At 41.5% G+C, this 17,539-nt stretch overlaps 1 protein-coding gene across 4 annotated transcripts in view; it reads left to right on the top strand.

Annotated features, from left to right (window-relative positions):
* EPHA4 (EPH receptor A4) overlaps window positions 1–17,539 on the top strand; it is a 151,006-nt gene that overhangs the window by 59,269 nt on the left and 74,198 nt on the right. For all 4 annotated transcript variants that reach the window (XR_002338990.1, XR_002338991.1, XM_021074565.1 and 1 more), the window contains 1 exon segment: window positions 5,684–5,839. Coding sequence is in view for 2 of the 4 variants with exons in the window: in XM_021074565.1 (XP_020930224.1) it covers window positions 5,684–5,839 (156 nt within the window). In the remaining 2 variants the exon portion in view is untranslated.

Raw genomic sequence — 17,539 nt, 5'->3', positions numbered from 1 at the left:
TTGATATTTCTAAAATAAACGCCTGAGCATACTGAAAATACTATAAACCCGGTACACAGAAGGCAGAATTCCCCATAGAAATCCTCATAGTCCCCGCCTGGAAGTGTTGCCTAATGTCATACCCACGTGATGAGGTTAGAGGGACCCACAGGCCTCCCAGAGCCAAATGTTCCCTGGGGACCCGTTTGCATAAATGGCTCAAGTTCCCCCAAGAGAGCTACTGCTAGAATTTCTGCTTTGACCTTCTGGAGGCTCTAAATTAAAATGCAAATTTGTTACCTAGGAAGGTAATTTTTAACACATTAATGTTTATTCGTTAGTACTTTAGCACAAATTAGGTTTTTTCAAATTAGCTAGCTGCCTGATAGCAGTGCCTACATAGAAGTGAATCAGCCTCATGGAGGTGGGCTCAGGGTAATTCAGGGTAAGTTTGAATAAAGGTTTTAGCATGATTATGATTCACACACACCCCCACTGTTAGCTCCCAGCATTTGCAAGAGTACCTGTGTGCTTGCTTTCATGTGTCTACACACACACACACACACACACACACACACACGAGACTTAATAGTCCAAACTCTATCAGAGCATTGCCCAGTAGAAACACAATGTAAGTTACATAGATAATTTTAAGACTTTTTGTAGCCACATTTAAAAAAATCTAAAATTTAAGGAGTTCCTCATGGCACAGTGGTTAACGAATCCGACTAGGAACCATGAGGTTGCGGGTTCAATCCCTGGCCTTGCTCAGTGGGTTGAGGATCCAGTGTTGCTGTGAGCTGTGGGGTAGGTTGCAGACGAGGCTCGGATCCGAGTTGCTGTGGCTCTGATTAGACCCCTAGCCTGGGAACCTCCATATGCCATGGGAGCGGCCCTAGAAAAGGCAAAAAGACCAAAAAAAAAAAAAAAAAACTACAATTTAAAAGGTAAAATTTAACGGTATTTTATTTAAATCGATATATCCAAAATGATGCTTCAATATGTAATCAGTATAAAAGTTATTATAGATAGTTCTCCTTTTTGCATACCAAGTCTTTGAAATCAACATGTATTTTACAATTACAAGTTGTCTCAATTCAGGTCAGTCACATTATCAGTGCTCAGGGGCCGCCCATGGCCAGTAGTTACCCTGTTAGGGCAGCTTGGAGGGCCAGGATCTGAAATGTGGGTCTCAGATGGTGTGCTGATGACAGCAGTAGCCCCATGGACTGGAGGATAAATGGAAATTGGTATCACACCTTCTTCCCGCTATTCAATTGTATCATTGTCACATTTTTGCTGAAAGGCAGTCTAAACCCTTTGTAACTACACAAAAACATTTAGAAGAGCTTGAGCTGGTGTTAGATGCTGACTCTCCCACTTACCAATGTGACCTTGGGTAAGTACTTAAAATCTTCAGTTTCTTCATTTGCAAAACGGGAATAGTAATAAAGCCTCAAGCTCACAGGATCATTGTAAAGATTAAATGAAATAATGCGTCTAAACACCATAAATGGTCAATGACTACTTTAAATATCACAATTGATATTATTATTTTTACAAACTAAATTAGTTTAAAAATAGATTCTAAAAGCCATCTGGCACTAATGATCTTTCCATATTTCTCTGAAAACAAGAAACATGACCAAATACCTATATATAATCTCTTTTGAGAGTAAGCTTAGTTAGTTCCTAAAATTGGGCATTTTGCTTTATGGAAACCATCCATACATCAAGAAATCCTGAGGATAGTACCTTGCCTTAAGAACTTTTTGCCTTTCTTTTTAACCAAAATAATTATATTTAAGTGTTTCACAAGGAAACTTCTACAGAAGACTATCCTAAAATGCAGCTTTGTTATAGTAGTGGGTGGCCAATGAAGGAAGAGTTTTTCTAGAAACAGATCCATAGACATAGAAAACAAACTTAGGATTGTTTATTACCAAAGGGGAAAAGGCTGGAGGCACGGGAGGAGAAATTAGGAGTATGGGATTAACATATACACACTACTATATATAAAACGGATAACCAACAAGGACCTACTGTATAGCACAGGGAACTGTACTCAATACTGTGTAATAATAATCTATGAGGGAAAAGAATATGTGTGTGTGTGTGTGTGTGAGAGAGAATCACTTTGCTGTACACCTGAAACTAGCACAACATTGTTAAGTCCACTATATTTCAATTTTAAAAAAAAGAAAAAACAGCAAAGAGTTTTTCTTTGTCTTCATTTATCGGCTTTTTTTAAAGTCAGCAGAAAGAACTCATTAAGGCAAAGCTAAAGGAAAAGAATTCAAAGCTTTTCACTGCACATGTGAACTGATCTTCCCACAATGGCATATATGAAAGGCCAAGCAAGGCATTCCTTCTCTTGCACCCCGTCTCATGAACCCTCACCAACAAGGGGGCAGAAGGAGGGCATCCCTTGGGTGTACCTTTCGGCCCTCTCCAGACTTTCTTATATACCAAGTCACTACCATTCAAAACTACAGTGTAATAGTTCTCACAACACGTGTCAATGCTTGCGATACCAAATACGCGTTTCATGGGGATTTTGTTTAGAATGAAAGATATAGTGAAGATTTGAAGATGCAAATAAGTGGTGAATAAATATGGGATGTACTTACACATTCATGCACCAAATGCTGCAAGGCTGTGAAACCACGCAGAGCAAAGAAATGTACTCAGCCATCAATTTAGAAGGTCATTTCGATGTAGGCAGCAAAATGGCTGTGTGCATGAAAAACCACTACTATATTTTGAGAGATCCTTTCTAAGAATCCTGAAATATTAATAACATGGTCTTAATGCAGTCGAAGACAAAAGAACGTGTTAAGGGTAGCAGAGGGTTGCTGAGAATAGCACAATGACAATTTTGTATTTTCTGCTTGCACTTGCGAAAGCAAGAGGAAGAGAGTAAAAATAGTGTATTCAAAGAAGAGCAGCCTTCAATTTCCCAAATAGATATAAAACTCTGTATTCCCCAGATGAATTCACAAATACTCATTCTTGGTAACGTTAATATACCAGCTTCAAGGAAACATAGAAAAGTACAAAATTGCAAATTCGTGGTTTTCCTTTAGCGAAACATGTATATACCCAACGAGTTTTTGAACTTTAAGAAATTCAGCACATCATTCGATTTGATTTTTGTCAAAGGCCAATTTAACTTTTTAACTGAAAGTCATCTCAGTGGCATAGAGATGGAGGAAACAGCAGTGCTTTTCTTTTTTTCTTTTTTCTTAACAAGGTTATGAGTGTGTTCTGTTTTCACCTGGCAGTGTATCAGTCACAGGCCAATTTTGGTTGTCAATCTTCCTCTCCCATTGTGAGTTTTTAAATTTTGATGCCTGATGAAATGAGAGTGCCCAAGGATCAGTCAGGAACGTGGAAAGTTTTCCTCCAACATCCAGATGTGGAAAAATAAAATCAACTTATCCCTTCTTGGCAGTCCTGGCCCCGAGTGACCAGGTTTCCACAAGTTGCCTTTGTTGGCTGTGACTGATTGAGTAACACACAGGACCCTGTAGGCTTGTGTCGAGTTCAAGGACTCACTGTGTTTGAAGTGAGAAGGACAAGTTTGACCCTCCGTGCTTCTTCCTGCCAAAGCCGGAGCTTTTGATTTTAATCGAAACCCTAGGGCCGTCTTAAGCATGACCAAGAAACACCTTGCATGTTGAACCTTATCTAATTATATGATGTGTATAAACTGGAGACACATAAATTTCAGTCATTGGAGCACCCTGTTTTTCTAAGATGCTCCGGTCCAGTGAAAGACGAAAGCAAATAAGGGAGAGATTGATCTCTGAGCAGCTTTTATTGTCGTGGCGCCACACATCATAAAGTTTGGGCTTATTAAAGGAAATTCCATAAACAACTTTAGTTAATAATGGTGAAGGAACTGTGTGCCTTTCTGGAGCTTCTGCTGAACTTCCTTTCTTTTGCCGTTATAAGAGCATGATTAAGAAAATACCAACAGGAGTTCCCGTCGTGGCGCAGTGGTTAACGAATCCGACTAGGAACCATGAGGTTGCGGGTTCGATCCCTGCCCCTGCTCAGTGGGTCAAGGTTCCGCGTTGCTGTGAGCTGTGGTGTAGGTTGCAGACGAGGCTCGGATCCTGCGTTGCTGTGGCTCTGGCGTAGGCTGGCAGCTACAGCTCCGATTAGACCCCTTGCCTGGGAACCTCCATGTGCCGAGGGAGCGGCCCAAGAAATGGCAAAAAGACAAAAAAAAAAAAAAAAAAAAAAAAAAAAAAAATACCAACAGGACATGCAAGGGGGAGGAACAGACCTCAACTGGAGGCCATACGGCTTGATGGATGAGTAACAAGACGGGGAACGTGGCCATATCTCCTCAGAGAATCACACAGTTCCTTGGATCTCTTCATCTACTCATTTTTAGTCAAAATCTGCTGGCTGGCTGGCACAGTGGGTCTCTTGTGTTGGTGACACTGATGGAAAATGCTCTTCTCCCAGCTGATACTTTTGATGGCATAGAAACACCCTAAGTAGGTCATAAATGGGGAAAGTTGAAGAGTGAATCATACTGGAAAGATTGTGGGTAACTGTCCCATTTTTTTTTTTTTTTTTTTTTTTTTGGTACCTGTGGTCGATTTTTAATGACCCTGTCACTGTGGGTTTAATACAGATGGCGTCGGTCAGTTTTTATTGGACGTTGAGACAGATTTGAGAGGTGATCTTGAAGGGCATAGGGGAGGGAAAAAAAAAAGGGGAAAGACCCTGTTAATTATTTTTTATTGTGAGGTTTCCCAGAGTTATTGAGTTTTTCCACATTAGTCAAAGCCGTCTCAGTGTCAGTGTGATGTTTGTGAAGATGAAGTCATGGAAAGCGTGTCAGGTGCGTGGGGAACTCTATGGCCCATGGTCTCTCCACCAGCCACTTGGGCTGTGTGTGCAGAGCGAGGGGGTGTTGGAGAAATGGAGGAAGGGAAAAGCAGAAGGGTTTTATGAAGTTGAAAATAAAGACTATCTGCGAATCTTAAAAAAACACAAAAAACCTTGATACTGTATTCCATAATCTACTCTTGGTATTTTGTGTTAATTTTCCCCCCAAATCATGATCCATATCTTGCCAACTCTTTTATGTCCGGTTGCCTTTGTTGGTCTTTTGCTTTGGTTCTCTCTGTAGCTGTAATTAGGAAATAATCACCAACCGATTTTTTTGTAAACACTTGCTTACACTTCCAACTGGGTAGTTCAGGGCCATGCTCTCAGACTCCATAGCGTGTGGCCGAGAGTACAGGCTTTAGGGGCAGAACACTTGGGGTCAAAGCTAGTCCCTGCCATTTACCAGATATGTGGTCTGGTCCCCACAATTTAGTGCTCAGAAGTAATCTTTCTCATTTCTCAGGTAAGCCTAATCATAGGAAAGGGGGACCTAGGGACTGAATAGCCTCATCCACGTGGACATGTAGGAAGCATTCAGGTAAACTTGGGCTGGGATTTTATTGATAACACTAATTTTAAGAAAAATTTTTCCACTGGGCTTTGCCACCTGACCAGACCCTTAAAGAGTAACTGTTATCAGTGAACGTGTTTGATGATTTTACCTGCATCTCCATCCAGATGACCACTAGTGATTAGCAAAAATGACTCCTTTCTTCCAAATCAAGGAGGTGACCTTTTGCTTTGCTATGTTACCAGTGGTTCATATTGGTTTGTTTCTTTCTCTTTCCTTTAGCTTGCAAAATTGGATATTACAAGGCCCTCTCCACAGATGCCACCTGTGCCAAGTGCCCACCTCACAGCTACTCTGTCTGGGAAGGAGCCACATCCTGCACCTGTGACCGAGGCTTCTTCCGAGCCGACAATGATGCTGCCTCTATGCCCTGCACCCGTAAGTTGTATGCTTGTCTCCCATTTTTTGGATGCCAACAGCTGTCATTACCGCCTAGGAGGGCACTGCCAGGCCTTCTCCCAGGATAACCGTTCTGGGGGCAAATGAAATCAAATATGCCTCTTTTCTCAATCAGAGCAGGGCAAATGCTAAGGAAAAGAAAGATTCCTTTTCACTGATCTTGTCACCTTCAAAATGCACAGCTGCCAACAGACTGCATTGTGGAGCAGAGATGGAATATTCAGGGGTTGTCTGACAGTGTAATTAGAGCTGAGATTGGGATTTATAAATGGCTTTTCGTCATGGACTCTTGGGGAAGGAAGCCTGACAGCTGCCAGGTATAGGGCCGGGTTTGGAGGATGGAATCACATGTGGGCAAGTGGTTTCAGTTCTGCACACTGATGTCATAGCTGGCGTTGTCATTGCCCTTCTGCCTTCTTTCCTCCGAGTTTTGTGTTCATAACATTTAGGCCTGGATCCTCATAAATGCTTGTCTGATGATAGACACTGAATACATCCTGGCTTAAGGAATGTGGGGGGTTTGGCACCTCAGAATGCAGGGGAATAGAAGAAATCTTTTCTCACGCTTTGTGTGGACAGTGTCCCTTGTGGGGGGGGGGGGCGGGGGGCGGGGATTCCTTTCTTGCACACTCTGGGATTCAGAGACCCTGCAGTGGTCATGACCTTGACCAAAGCAGGAGTGGGGGGCCCAGAGATTTTTACCCCTGTGTTCTCATTGGGTGAGTCTGTGCATGGAGGTACAGAGCCCAGTGGCTGTGGCACAGGCTTTCCACAGGTTTTGGCTTTGTTTCCCAGCCCACCATTTTAGCCTTTTAGGCCTCAGTCTCTTCATCTGTAGAAGGGACTCATAATAGTACCCTGCTCACAGGAGCTGCTACTCAATACCTTCATGTTGTTTATGTACTGTGTACAATGCATAAAATCAAAATCATGCCCCTTGATAGATCTTAGCTTTTACTGTCATTAGGGGTTTTATTATTTTGTTCCTTAATGACCAAAAATTCCATCTTGGCTGGTTTGGAAACAACATCACTGCAAATAGAAGTATCTTCTGGTTTGGGGGGGCAGTTGGACCAGCTGAGGGGCCATTGTCTAGCCCAATCAAGGACCACCTTTAAAAGGAGTGGGCAGAGACGCTTCAGGTCTATCCCAAATTTGCACTGAAATCGCTATACTCTCAGGAGTTCCCTTGATAACCAGAAATGATGATGATATTAACAATAACAACCATTTTATAAATGTACGAGGTAGTGTATTGAGCGCTTTCAGTTAACCTTATCACAGGGCTAATATGATAACAAATCTATGAAATAGACATTCTCTTCATTTTACAGATGAGGTACCCGCCAGGTCAGAATGTTAGAGAACCGGCCCAAGACTATACTTCAGGTGGTGTTAGAACTGCATCACCGGAAGACTTGCACAATTTGTATTTATTGGGAGATGCTCCTGCCTTCTCCCCCAGTTCAAGTACACACTTCCAGAGGGAAGATATATCCTAGGGTCAGTCTTAGGTGCAATCATAAATGGGCAGAGATGTCATCTTCTTTTTCTGTTCCTTCCATAGAACTTGCGTGCTTTCTGCGTGCTTTCTCCCGATGCCATGTTATGTTTGATATGCTCAAGTGCCAACCTTTTTCTTTCCTAAAGATTCTTCTCTTATGTTGTTCTGCTGTGTGTGATTGGTTTAATAATAAACTCTTCTCCTCTATCCATGCCCACTACCAACGATTCTCCAGTTCTGATTTAGGGCATAGGAACGAACTCAAAGAGACAGGCTGTGGGGAGTTCCTGATGTGGCACGGCAGAAACGAACCTGACTAGTATCCGTGAAGTTGTGGGTTTGATCCCTGGCCTCCCTCAGTGGGTTGGGGATCTGGTGTTGCCGTGAGCTGTGATGTAGGTCGCACATGGCTTGGATCCCACGTTGCTGTGTATAGGCCAGCAGCTGTAGCTCCAACTGGACCCCTAGCCTGGAAACTTCCATACACCTCAGGTTCAGCCCTAAAAAGAAAAAAAAAAAAAAAAAAAAGAGAGAGAGAGATACTGTGAGTCGCCAGTGTGGTGATTGCTGTGGGTTTGCATCATGCAATCCACCACCTACTTTCCATGCAGGTAAAACCTCGAGGCTGGGGCTTGATTCCTCATAAAATCCACCTTTGATGTCAGGACAACCTGGTTTTTTCTCCCAGCTATTTGTAGTCTCATGATTCTGATCTGTTAGTTAGTGTTCTAGGGGACCATGGACCCATCGCTTAATTCCTGCAGCTGCTGCATGGAAGTTTAGGGAGACCCCAAAGGTTGCTACATTCCTGAGTTATTGGCATGTTTTGCCCTATGCGTAAAGTGGTTTCTGAACCCGTGGAATTTTATTTTTCTATAGGAATAAATTGTTAGCTTTACCTTGCATATGCAAATGAGAAAAAGAAAATGTTGAAAATATTGATTTTAGCCTCTGGGTACACCCAAATGTTTTCACACTAAAGTAACTTTTGCATTTTTCAGAGATTATTTTCAACAACCTAGGTGGAAGTTCCCATCGTGGTGCAGCAGAAACAAATCCGACTAGTAACCATGAGGTTTTGAGTTTGAGCCCTGGCCTCACTCCGTGGGTTAAGGATCTGGCATTGCCATGAGCTGTGGTGTAGGACGCAGACACTGCTTGGATCTGGTGTTGCCGTGGCTCTGGTGTAGGCCGGCGGCTACAGCTCTGATTAGACCCCTTACAAGAGCATTATATGATTTTAATGTTTATTACATCTCTCTGACTCTGAGTTAAGAGGAACCATGTGCAGATATTAATACCACACACTTCAGAGGCTATTTAACCTCTCCAAGCCTCATTTTACTCATCTGTAAAATGGGATTGTCTCCCTGTGGGGTCACTTTAAGAAGGAAACAAAGGAGTTCTTGTTGTGGCTCAGTGGTAATGAACCCAACTAGTATCCACGAGGATTCGATCCCTGGCCTTGCTCAGTGGATTAATGATCTGGCGTTTCAGTGAACTGCAGGGTAGGTCGTAGATGCAGCTCAGATCCCACATTGCTGTGGCTGTGGCGTAGGCTGGCAGCTACAGCTCTGATTTGACCCCTACTCTGGGAACTTCCATGTGCCATGGGTGCAGCCCTAAAAAGACAAAAAAAAAAAAAAAAAGAAAGAAAGAAAGAAGAAGATATGTGCCAAGGTCTGGCACATGGTAGGGATCTAACAAATATTGTCTCTTTATCCCCAGCTGTCACTTCCTCCTGCAAAGTTCCTCATGTCAGAGTGCCCTAATACCTCACAAGCTCTCTTTGGCGGTTTTCTCACTTTGACAAAACTATTAGGTTACCCATGGCTGTTCTGCCCTCCAGAAGCTCTTGGGGTTGGGGGGGGGCTCAAGCCTCAGAATTTTCAAAAGTCACCCCCAATGATTCTGCTGTGTAGACAAGTTGAGACCGCTTATCCACAGAGTTGAAGTTTTAAATTTGTTTTCTTTTTTAAATAAACATTAACTACATAAGACCCTTTTTTTTTTTTTTTTTTTTTTAATGTTATATGGCTGTACCCATGGTATATGGAAGTTCCCAGGCCAGGGACTGAATCCGAGCCACGGATGCAACCTACCTAGCAGCTGCAGCAACACCAGATCCTTTAACGCACTGCACCAGGATGGAGATTGAACCGGAGCCTCAGTAGCAACCCAAGACACAGCAGTTGGATTCTTAACCCACCTGTGTCACAGTGGAAACTCCTTCACAAGACTCTTAAGATCTCCCTGAGACAGGGATCTGGGAAGTGACCATATTTAGCTAATAGCTATACTAATAAGTTAAACAGCAGAATTGGAGTCTAGTCTCGTCTATAACTCACCCTCTATCTTCTCCCTTCCTGGTGAATATGGTGGACCTACGCTGTCTAAGACAGGAGCCGCTAGGCACATGAGGCTATTTTAAATTTAAACTTCCTAACATTAAGGTTAAAATCCAGTCTCTAATTTACGCTTGCCACATTTCTGCCATTGCAGAAAATTCCTTTGAACAATAATACAGAAGATTTTTCAATCAAGCGGACAGTGGGAGTTTCTTGGAGAACCTCTTGTTCAAATAACGCACAAAACAAAGCCTTCCCCCTTGCCCTGCCCCCAACTTTATGGGCTTCTCTTGACAAGACGTGGGGATGGAAGGGAACATAAACATCAGAGATCCTTTCAAACTGATTCCAGCCTCTAATCAGTTCTTCCCAGTTGGTTAAGCCAGGTGACAAACCCAATTCCCTTGTGCTGACAGCCATGATAATCAGGGGCCTTCTTTGTTCATTATGCTGTCTTTAACCCCAACATTCTTATGCAGCCCTGCGTTTAGTGATCGCTCACTGTGACGGCACCCTAATGAAGAAATAAAACACACTCTCTGAGACTCATTCTTCTAGCCAAAGAGAGACTCTGCTCCACTGGCTTGTAAAATCAGGTTTTTGTTCACTTGGAGAACGATTAGACCAGGTGAATACGAGCAGCGTGGGCTAATTTAGAAGGAAACGCCTAAGAAGTTCTTCACACCATCGGCGTTGCTGGAGAACTTCAGAGAGTTTACTGGCAAATAAACTTTATCGCCAGGAGGACTATTGTGGGAGCCTCTGGTTAGGTTCACTTCAGTGGCCGTGGGTGAGATAGACAGTGTTTCAATGGAGGCATCATATGAACATTTTCGAGAAAATAATCCATACCCTTGAGAAGAGAGAGTTAGAACAAGGCTTCTCAAACATGAATGTGCATAGACATCGCGTGAAGGTCTCCTAGGGATAGGTAGGAGAGGTCAGGCCTGACATTCTGCATTTCTAACAAATTCCCAGATGCTGCTGGTCTGTGGACCACCTTTAGGGAGCAGGAGGAGTTTGGATGCTCCCTGATGGACAGCATGAAATGGGAGACCCTCTCTTCCATATCTGTCACCTTCAGGCCATCTTTTCAGCTCAGTGGTGACTCCAGGAAGATAAAGCAATGGTTCTAAACATTCTTCTTTAATGGAAATTGAATACATCATTTGCCTCCCAGATAAAGAAAAGCCAGCCTGGTTTGGGGTTGCACACTCGAACATGCACTGCGGAGCCTTGTGTTTTCCTCGGGTGTCCCCACTCGGTTACTAGGTTACTGCCAGAGAATGGAACTGTCACTCTTCACCTCAGCAGGTGTATCAGTCAAGAAAGTCAATGGGGTTTTTGGCACCACTGCCAGCAGGGCGGAGACCCAGACCTTGATATATACAAGGATGTCATCTAAGCTGAGGAAGGAATTTTGATTTCATGAAATCAAAATCATTTCTTAGAAGAAACTTCCTTTTTTTTTTTAAGTATAGTTGATTTACATTGTTTCAAGTATACAGAAAAGTGAGTCTGTGCTCTCTAGGTATGTAGGTAGGTAGATAGATAGATAGATAGATAGATAGATAGATAGATAGATAGTTAGATAGAGATAGATAAATTCTTTTCCATTGTAGGTTATTACAAGATATTGAACATGATTCCTTATACTATACAGGAAGTCCTTGTTGTTTATCTCTTTTATATAGAGTAACATGTATATGCTAATCCCAAATTCCCAATTTATCACTCCCCTTTTTTTTCCCCTTTGGTAACCATGAGTTTGTTTTCTGTGTCTATGCATCCCTGTCTTGTAAATAAGTTCATTTGTATTAAATTTTTTGATTCCACATATAAGTTATATCATATGATATTTGTCTATCTCTGTCTGACCTACCTCACTTAGTATGATAATCTTGAGGTCCATTCATGTTGCTGCAAGTGACATTATTTCATTTTTTATGGCTGAGTAATATTCCATTGTATATATGTACTACATCTTTTTTAACTATGCATCTGTCCATGGACATTTGGACATTTAGATTACTTCCATGGCTTGGCTATTATAAATAGTGCTGTGGTGAATATTGGGGTACATGTATCTTTTCAACTTTTGAGTTTTCATCTTTTCTGGATACATGCCCAGGAGTGGGATTGCAGGACCCACAGACCAGCTCTATTTTTAGTTTTTAAAGGAACTTCCATACTGTTTTCCAGTGGCTGCCATGGTTTACATTCCTGCAAACAGTGTAGGAGGGTTCCCTTTTCTGCACACCCTCTCCAGTATTTATTATTTGTAGACTTTTAATGATGGCCATTCTGACCCGTGGATGTGATTTTTATCAGTGAAATTAATGTCCTTTAACCCTGCTGGTCGCCAACTCCTCCCCTCCAGATCTCTTTCACCTCCCCCTTCCCCTTCTTTGTGGCCAGGGATATAGTCTGGCCATCCGCAGTCCTGGCACACCTTCAATGCCTTAGTCATTCAGTTGTCGATGGTCAGTGATTCTAGTGTGAAAGGTCTTCTTTTCCTTCTTTGGGAGAATGAACCACTGAACCTGTATTACATTCAAGGTAACTTTCCAGTGCTTTATTGTTTCAAAATATACTGGGAAAAAATGCCTTATAGAAGAAATAAATCTGCCTTTGTATATGTAGAAAGAAATAGCTTTATTTATTTTATTTTATTTTATTTTATTTTATTTTATTTTATTTTATCTCTTTTACTTCTGAGTTACTTCCTCTTTTACCAGAGTGGTTTTCCGTACTTTTCAATTGGGAATCTGTCCTTGTGCTTTTCAGTCCTTTTTATTTAACTTGTTGGTGAAACTTATGAGAGTCTTGTGATTGGGGGCTCTCTGTGAATTATTTTAGGTTGCCAATTTGAAGGGCCATCACAAATCTGTCCATAAGTACATGGCCTTGAGTAATTCAGTCAGCTATGCCAAACAAACAAAGAGTGGTTGATTGATACTTAGACATGGCCTAAAATATTCAAAACTTGCAGCTTTTAAGACAATTTGTGCTGGAGGAGCTTAGAGCTAATGAGGGCAAATTTACCAAGATCTATGACGAAAGGTCCTGATTTGAGAAAGCTTTTTCTGCAAATTTGGATTGTCAAGAAATTGAAATAGCTTAGCTCCAGAGAGCAAAACAGCACTAACTTTGTCTTTACATTTGCCTTTTCTAATTGAATTTATTGCACCACTGTATTTCCTCCAGAAAGTGCATTGTTTTAAAATTACCATTTCAGTTCTATTACTCAAAGCCCTCACCTCTAATGCTTTCTGACAGTTATCAACATAATGAACACTAATGAAATGATGAGCAATCTGCAGTGGAAACCCAAGGTGCATCCCAGTGGTTCTGTGTGACTGTGTTGTTAACATTTCAATGCAAATTAAAATAACATCGTCCTTACTTGTTTCCAAGGTCAGGAGAAGAAAGACGCTTTTTTTTTTTTTTTTAAGTACTTTAATTTTGGAAATCTCATATCCATTTTCAAACAAGCCCTTGAAGGTTCCACTGATGTTCAGTTCAATCCTCTATCCGCAGAGATTTACATGCTTAACAGTCCAGCCAAGGGGTTTGGGGAAGGATGGCTAACACGAGGTTTTGATGTTATAAACCATAGGATAAAAGGTAGCCTTCAGTTTCAAGTAAACTGCATTTTTTTTTCCTCCACTCCAAACCATATTTCTTTTTGCTTTACAATTGCAAGTAACTAATAAAACGATAGGAAGAAGGCCATTCTGTGAAACTGATCAATGAGTATGCGGTTAGCTCTGGTGACTGACTAGTTAGTAGAAGAGTGAGAATAAAGGCTAAAGTTTTGTTCATGAAAGTGTTTCAGAAGATCCATTGATTGATCCCTAATCATTTCACATTTTATTATTCATGTAATCAATCATTTTCGAGGACATACTTTATGAAAATTCTTGAATCTAAAGTTTGGTTACTTCGTGGCATTTATCAGATGTGCTGTCTTAGCGTGTACTTTCATACCACATTCCATAGGACAAAAAGTCGAATTGAGACAGCAGTTCCCTATTGCCAGATCATGTGACATGGTTTTTAGTTCAGAACATATGGTTGCAATGCCTGTTAAGCCAGTTGATAAGCCAACAAATGTGCCTGTCCTCTGGACCATAAAAACTGATCAAAGCAACCAAAGACAATTTGATGATTCCGATGCAGCCTTTGACCCACTTCATTTCTAGGCGAGTTCTTCAGTTAGAGTTCTAGTTCAAGGTCTAACATCAGGTAGTGAGTAAACTGCAGTCTTGCTTCTTCCTTTTGGGTTACCTTTCAGCATTTTTGACTACTAATAGGAAAAATTACCTCTAGAGAAAGCAAGTGCATGAGTCTTGTTGAAAAGACAAGGCTATAGGGGAAAAAAGCACCAAGGATGCTTGATGGAAGGTCCTGGGTGGACCCCCAGGCTGATCACTTGCCATTTGGTAAAATTTTTAAAACTTTAGGATATTTACTTAAGATTAAGTATCATCTCACTGAATTATTTTTTAATGCTATTTTAGCCTCCACATTATCCTCCAACCCACTTCTAATTTTACACAGATAAGCAGTCCACTGTGGACTTCTTACAGGGGTTAATAGTACAAGGTGGATTCAACTGGAAGATGCATACGTTTGAGGAGCACTAATGTGTGCCCAAGTGAAAGGCTTGAATCGTCTGCCAGTGTCATTTAGCCAAGTTATTACAATTTTTCCACCACCATGAATAATTAAGAGTGGCTTGTTATCACCCGAGCCCTGTCATTTCTGGATAGCATTTTTGACACGACTCATGGAAGTCCTACAGTGGTCGTGCACAGCATGCTTCTGTGAAACAAGGTCAATTATATATTTTCCTGAGATCCCCTGGGGTGAGAGCTGGATACCTTCTCTGCTACCAGCATTTTGATTTTCTTCTCATAGTTGACTGTTGTTCTGCGTGCTCTCTCAGTCTCAGCAAAAGATGGACCAAGGGTAGTCCTGTTGCACAAAGAGAATTGCTCCCCCCCTACCCCACCCCCCATGACGTTCCACCCAGGAAAGAGCCTTTAACAAAAACTCCTAGTCTTGAGTGGAATGCAGGAACCAGGCAGAGAGGACAACTCAGCTAAGACAAGAGCACCTTCCAGCAAGTAAAGTCAGCAAACTTCAGCCTGAGGGGCAGGGGAGCCAGGAGAAATGTGAATGCAGAATGCTGGGAACCTCCAGCTTGGTCCACAAAGAATGCAGAGATATGCTTCATTTTTCCTTTGAATTGTTCATATCTCTGGGAAGGGGGTCTTTTTAGCCTTTGAATAAGATCTTTTGATCCTATCTTTGCACATCTGGGCTTCATGAATTTGGGTGAGTTGCCTAACTTTTCATATCTTAGTTTTTGATTGTCAGATTGCTTTGGGTAATAAATGCTTTTCGGTCCAATTTTATTATGGGGATTAAATGAGATAGAGGATGAAAACATACTTTGCAAGAAAGGAGTTTACAGCCTAGCTAGTTCTAAAGCAAAATACTTGTGCTTTTTAAACAAACGACTTTATGTGGTCTTTCCTTTTATACCTTCCTCGTGGATAACTGAGTGTTTATAAAAGTACTTCAGCCATAAACTAGTCATCTTAAAGTAAAGAGACCACAACTCTGATGAACCTAGCAAAGAAAAGACAAACGGTTTCTGGGTGAAAAATGGGAAAATAGATATACCGGAAAAATAAGTGGGAGCAAAATTTCAGCAAGGAGCTACCTCTATAGAAACCAAGATTTTTGTTGTTGTTGCTGTTGTTATAGTAAGAAGGGACTTTTTTTTTTTTTTTTTTAGATAATGGGCAGTTCTGCTTTGGCTCCATTCATTGTTAAACACATAAATGGCCGTGATAAAAGCTTATGCACTGTGCACCCATCTTGGAGGAGGTGTCCCAGCCCCGCAGTCTTCATGTAAACTCACCCAGGGCAGCCGAGACCGAGAGAGAGCAATTAGTAGTGGCAACATATACAACTGTCAGTAGGAACGCACGGGCTTTGTGTCAGAGTCAAAACTTACACATCTCCTCTGTTTATTCTGCCTTCTAACCTGTCTTTCAGCTGCAGAGAGCTTAACAAAGGCTTATCTGCAGGGTTAGAGGGTTTTACAGCTGAGGCACTGAAGTATCACTGACAGTTGGAAAGTTGTACGTGACTAATGAAGCCTTATGAAATGGAACTCAACACCCAAAATGCCCCGTTCTCAGAAGCTACGTCTGGTACTGGTTGCCTTGGCATTTTAGTAGAGTGACAGTCGCGCTTGAAGAAATCGATCAGTTCAGAATTATGCTTCTGCCCAAGCTCTGGGAAGGAATGTTTCTTTCCATATCCAGAATTAATTTCATGGCTCAGGCACTGAATTTTAAAATGGTGATTAAAAATCAGTTAAGTAATAAAGTCTCTGATAGCTTCAGAAACCATTTTATACTTGAGCCTGGCTACTTTGGTTTCCTATCTGCTATCTCCTAGTCTCGATTGAAGATTTTTTGCTTTTCTTTTAAATTTCATTGAATTTTTTTTTTTTTTTTTTTTTTTTAACAGCTGTACCTGTGGCATGTAGAAGTTCCCAAGTTAGGAATCAAATCAGAGCTGCAGTTGAGGCCTATGCCACAGCCTCAGCAACACCAGATCCGAGTTGCATCTTCGACCTGCACCATAGCTGTGGCAACACCAGATCCTCAATCCACTGAGCAAGGCCAGGGATCGAACCTACATCCTTATGGAGACTACGTTAGGTTCTTAACCCACTGAGCCACCATGGGAACTCCTGATTGCAGCCTTTTTAAAAAATCCTTTAGCGCACAATTGTGTCTTACCCACCCCTACCCCCCATTGTCTTTTAGGATGTGACATACGCAAATGCAAGGGCAATGATGAAGGCACTGAAGTATTATTGACAGTCTAAAAGTTGCCTGAGGATTGAGCTGGGCGGGGCTAAGGAATCATCATTCATTCATTTATTTGTTCAGCAGATACTTAATTAGCATCTACTACATGGTCAACATCTTTCTAAGAGCTGGGAGATGCTCATAAACCAGAAAAGGGAAGACTCCTCAGTCAGCTTCAGTTCTAATGGGAAGATAAATAATAAAGTAATGCAAAATTCTCACAAGACAGGAAAAAAAAAAAAAGGTGACAGGGTAAAATAAGGAAGGGGAAGGATTTTTCTTTGCCAAGAGTGGTCAAGACTGGAGGTGAGATTTAACCTGAAACCAGGGATAAGGAGGCAGCTTTTGAAGTAACCAGGGACAAAATTCCAGGCAGAGCTACTAAGTCTAAAGAATTTGAATTGCATGTTTAAAGTTTTGCTTACAGAGTGAGTTTTAAACTTGGCTTATTTTTACTCCTCGGTCGTGGAGTCTGCTGGCACTTGAATTCCACTTGTTACAAGAAATAGAAATTTCAGGTTTCGTGGCACATTACACCATGTGTCCGTACAGATTTAAACCCTTTGGCAGAACCTACTTTTAAATGCGATTATCAAAGCGGGTTTCCATCTTTTGCAGAAATTCCAGTTACTTGCTATAAGAATGAAGAGGTAAATTTGACATGACTTGTGACTTTGGGGTGGGGTGTTAAGGTACAGTTCCGCTGACTAGACTTTTCATGGGATAGTTCATACCAAACTCCTACTTCACATGGGAGGCATTTATGACTTTGCGTTTGGTGCGGGCTGATCCTTTTTGATTGATTTTATTAAGGCTCCTACAGATTTCGGGTGTATGTGTGAACATCGGGTTGTCCTAAATAGACTACTCTAAATCCTGACCGAAGCCATCAAGCGTGTTTTCTAAACTACTCAGGAATTATACTTAA

Source organism: Sus scrofa, chromosome 15, assembly GCF_000003025.6.
Source record: "Sus scrofa isolate TJ Tabasco breed Duroc chromosome 15, Sscrofa11.1, whole genome shotgun sequence".
NCBI classification, from domain to species: Eukaryota; Metazoa; Chordata; class Mammalia; order Artiodactyla; family Suidae; genus Sus; species Sus scrofa.
Note: the sequence above shows the minus strand (reverse complement) of the source record. Positions and strands in the feature narration are given on the sequence as shown.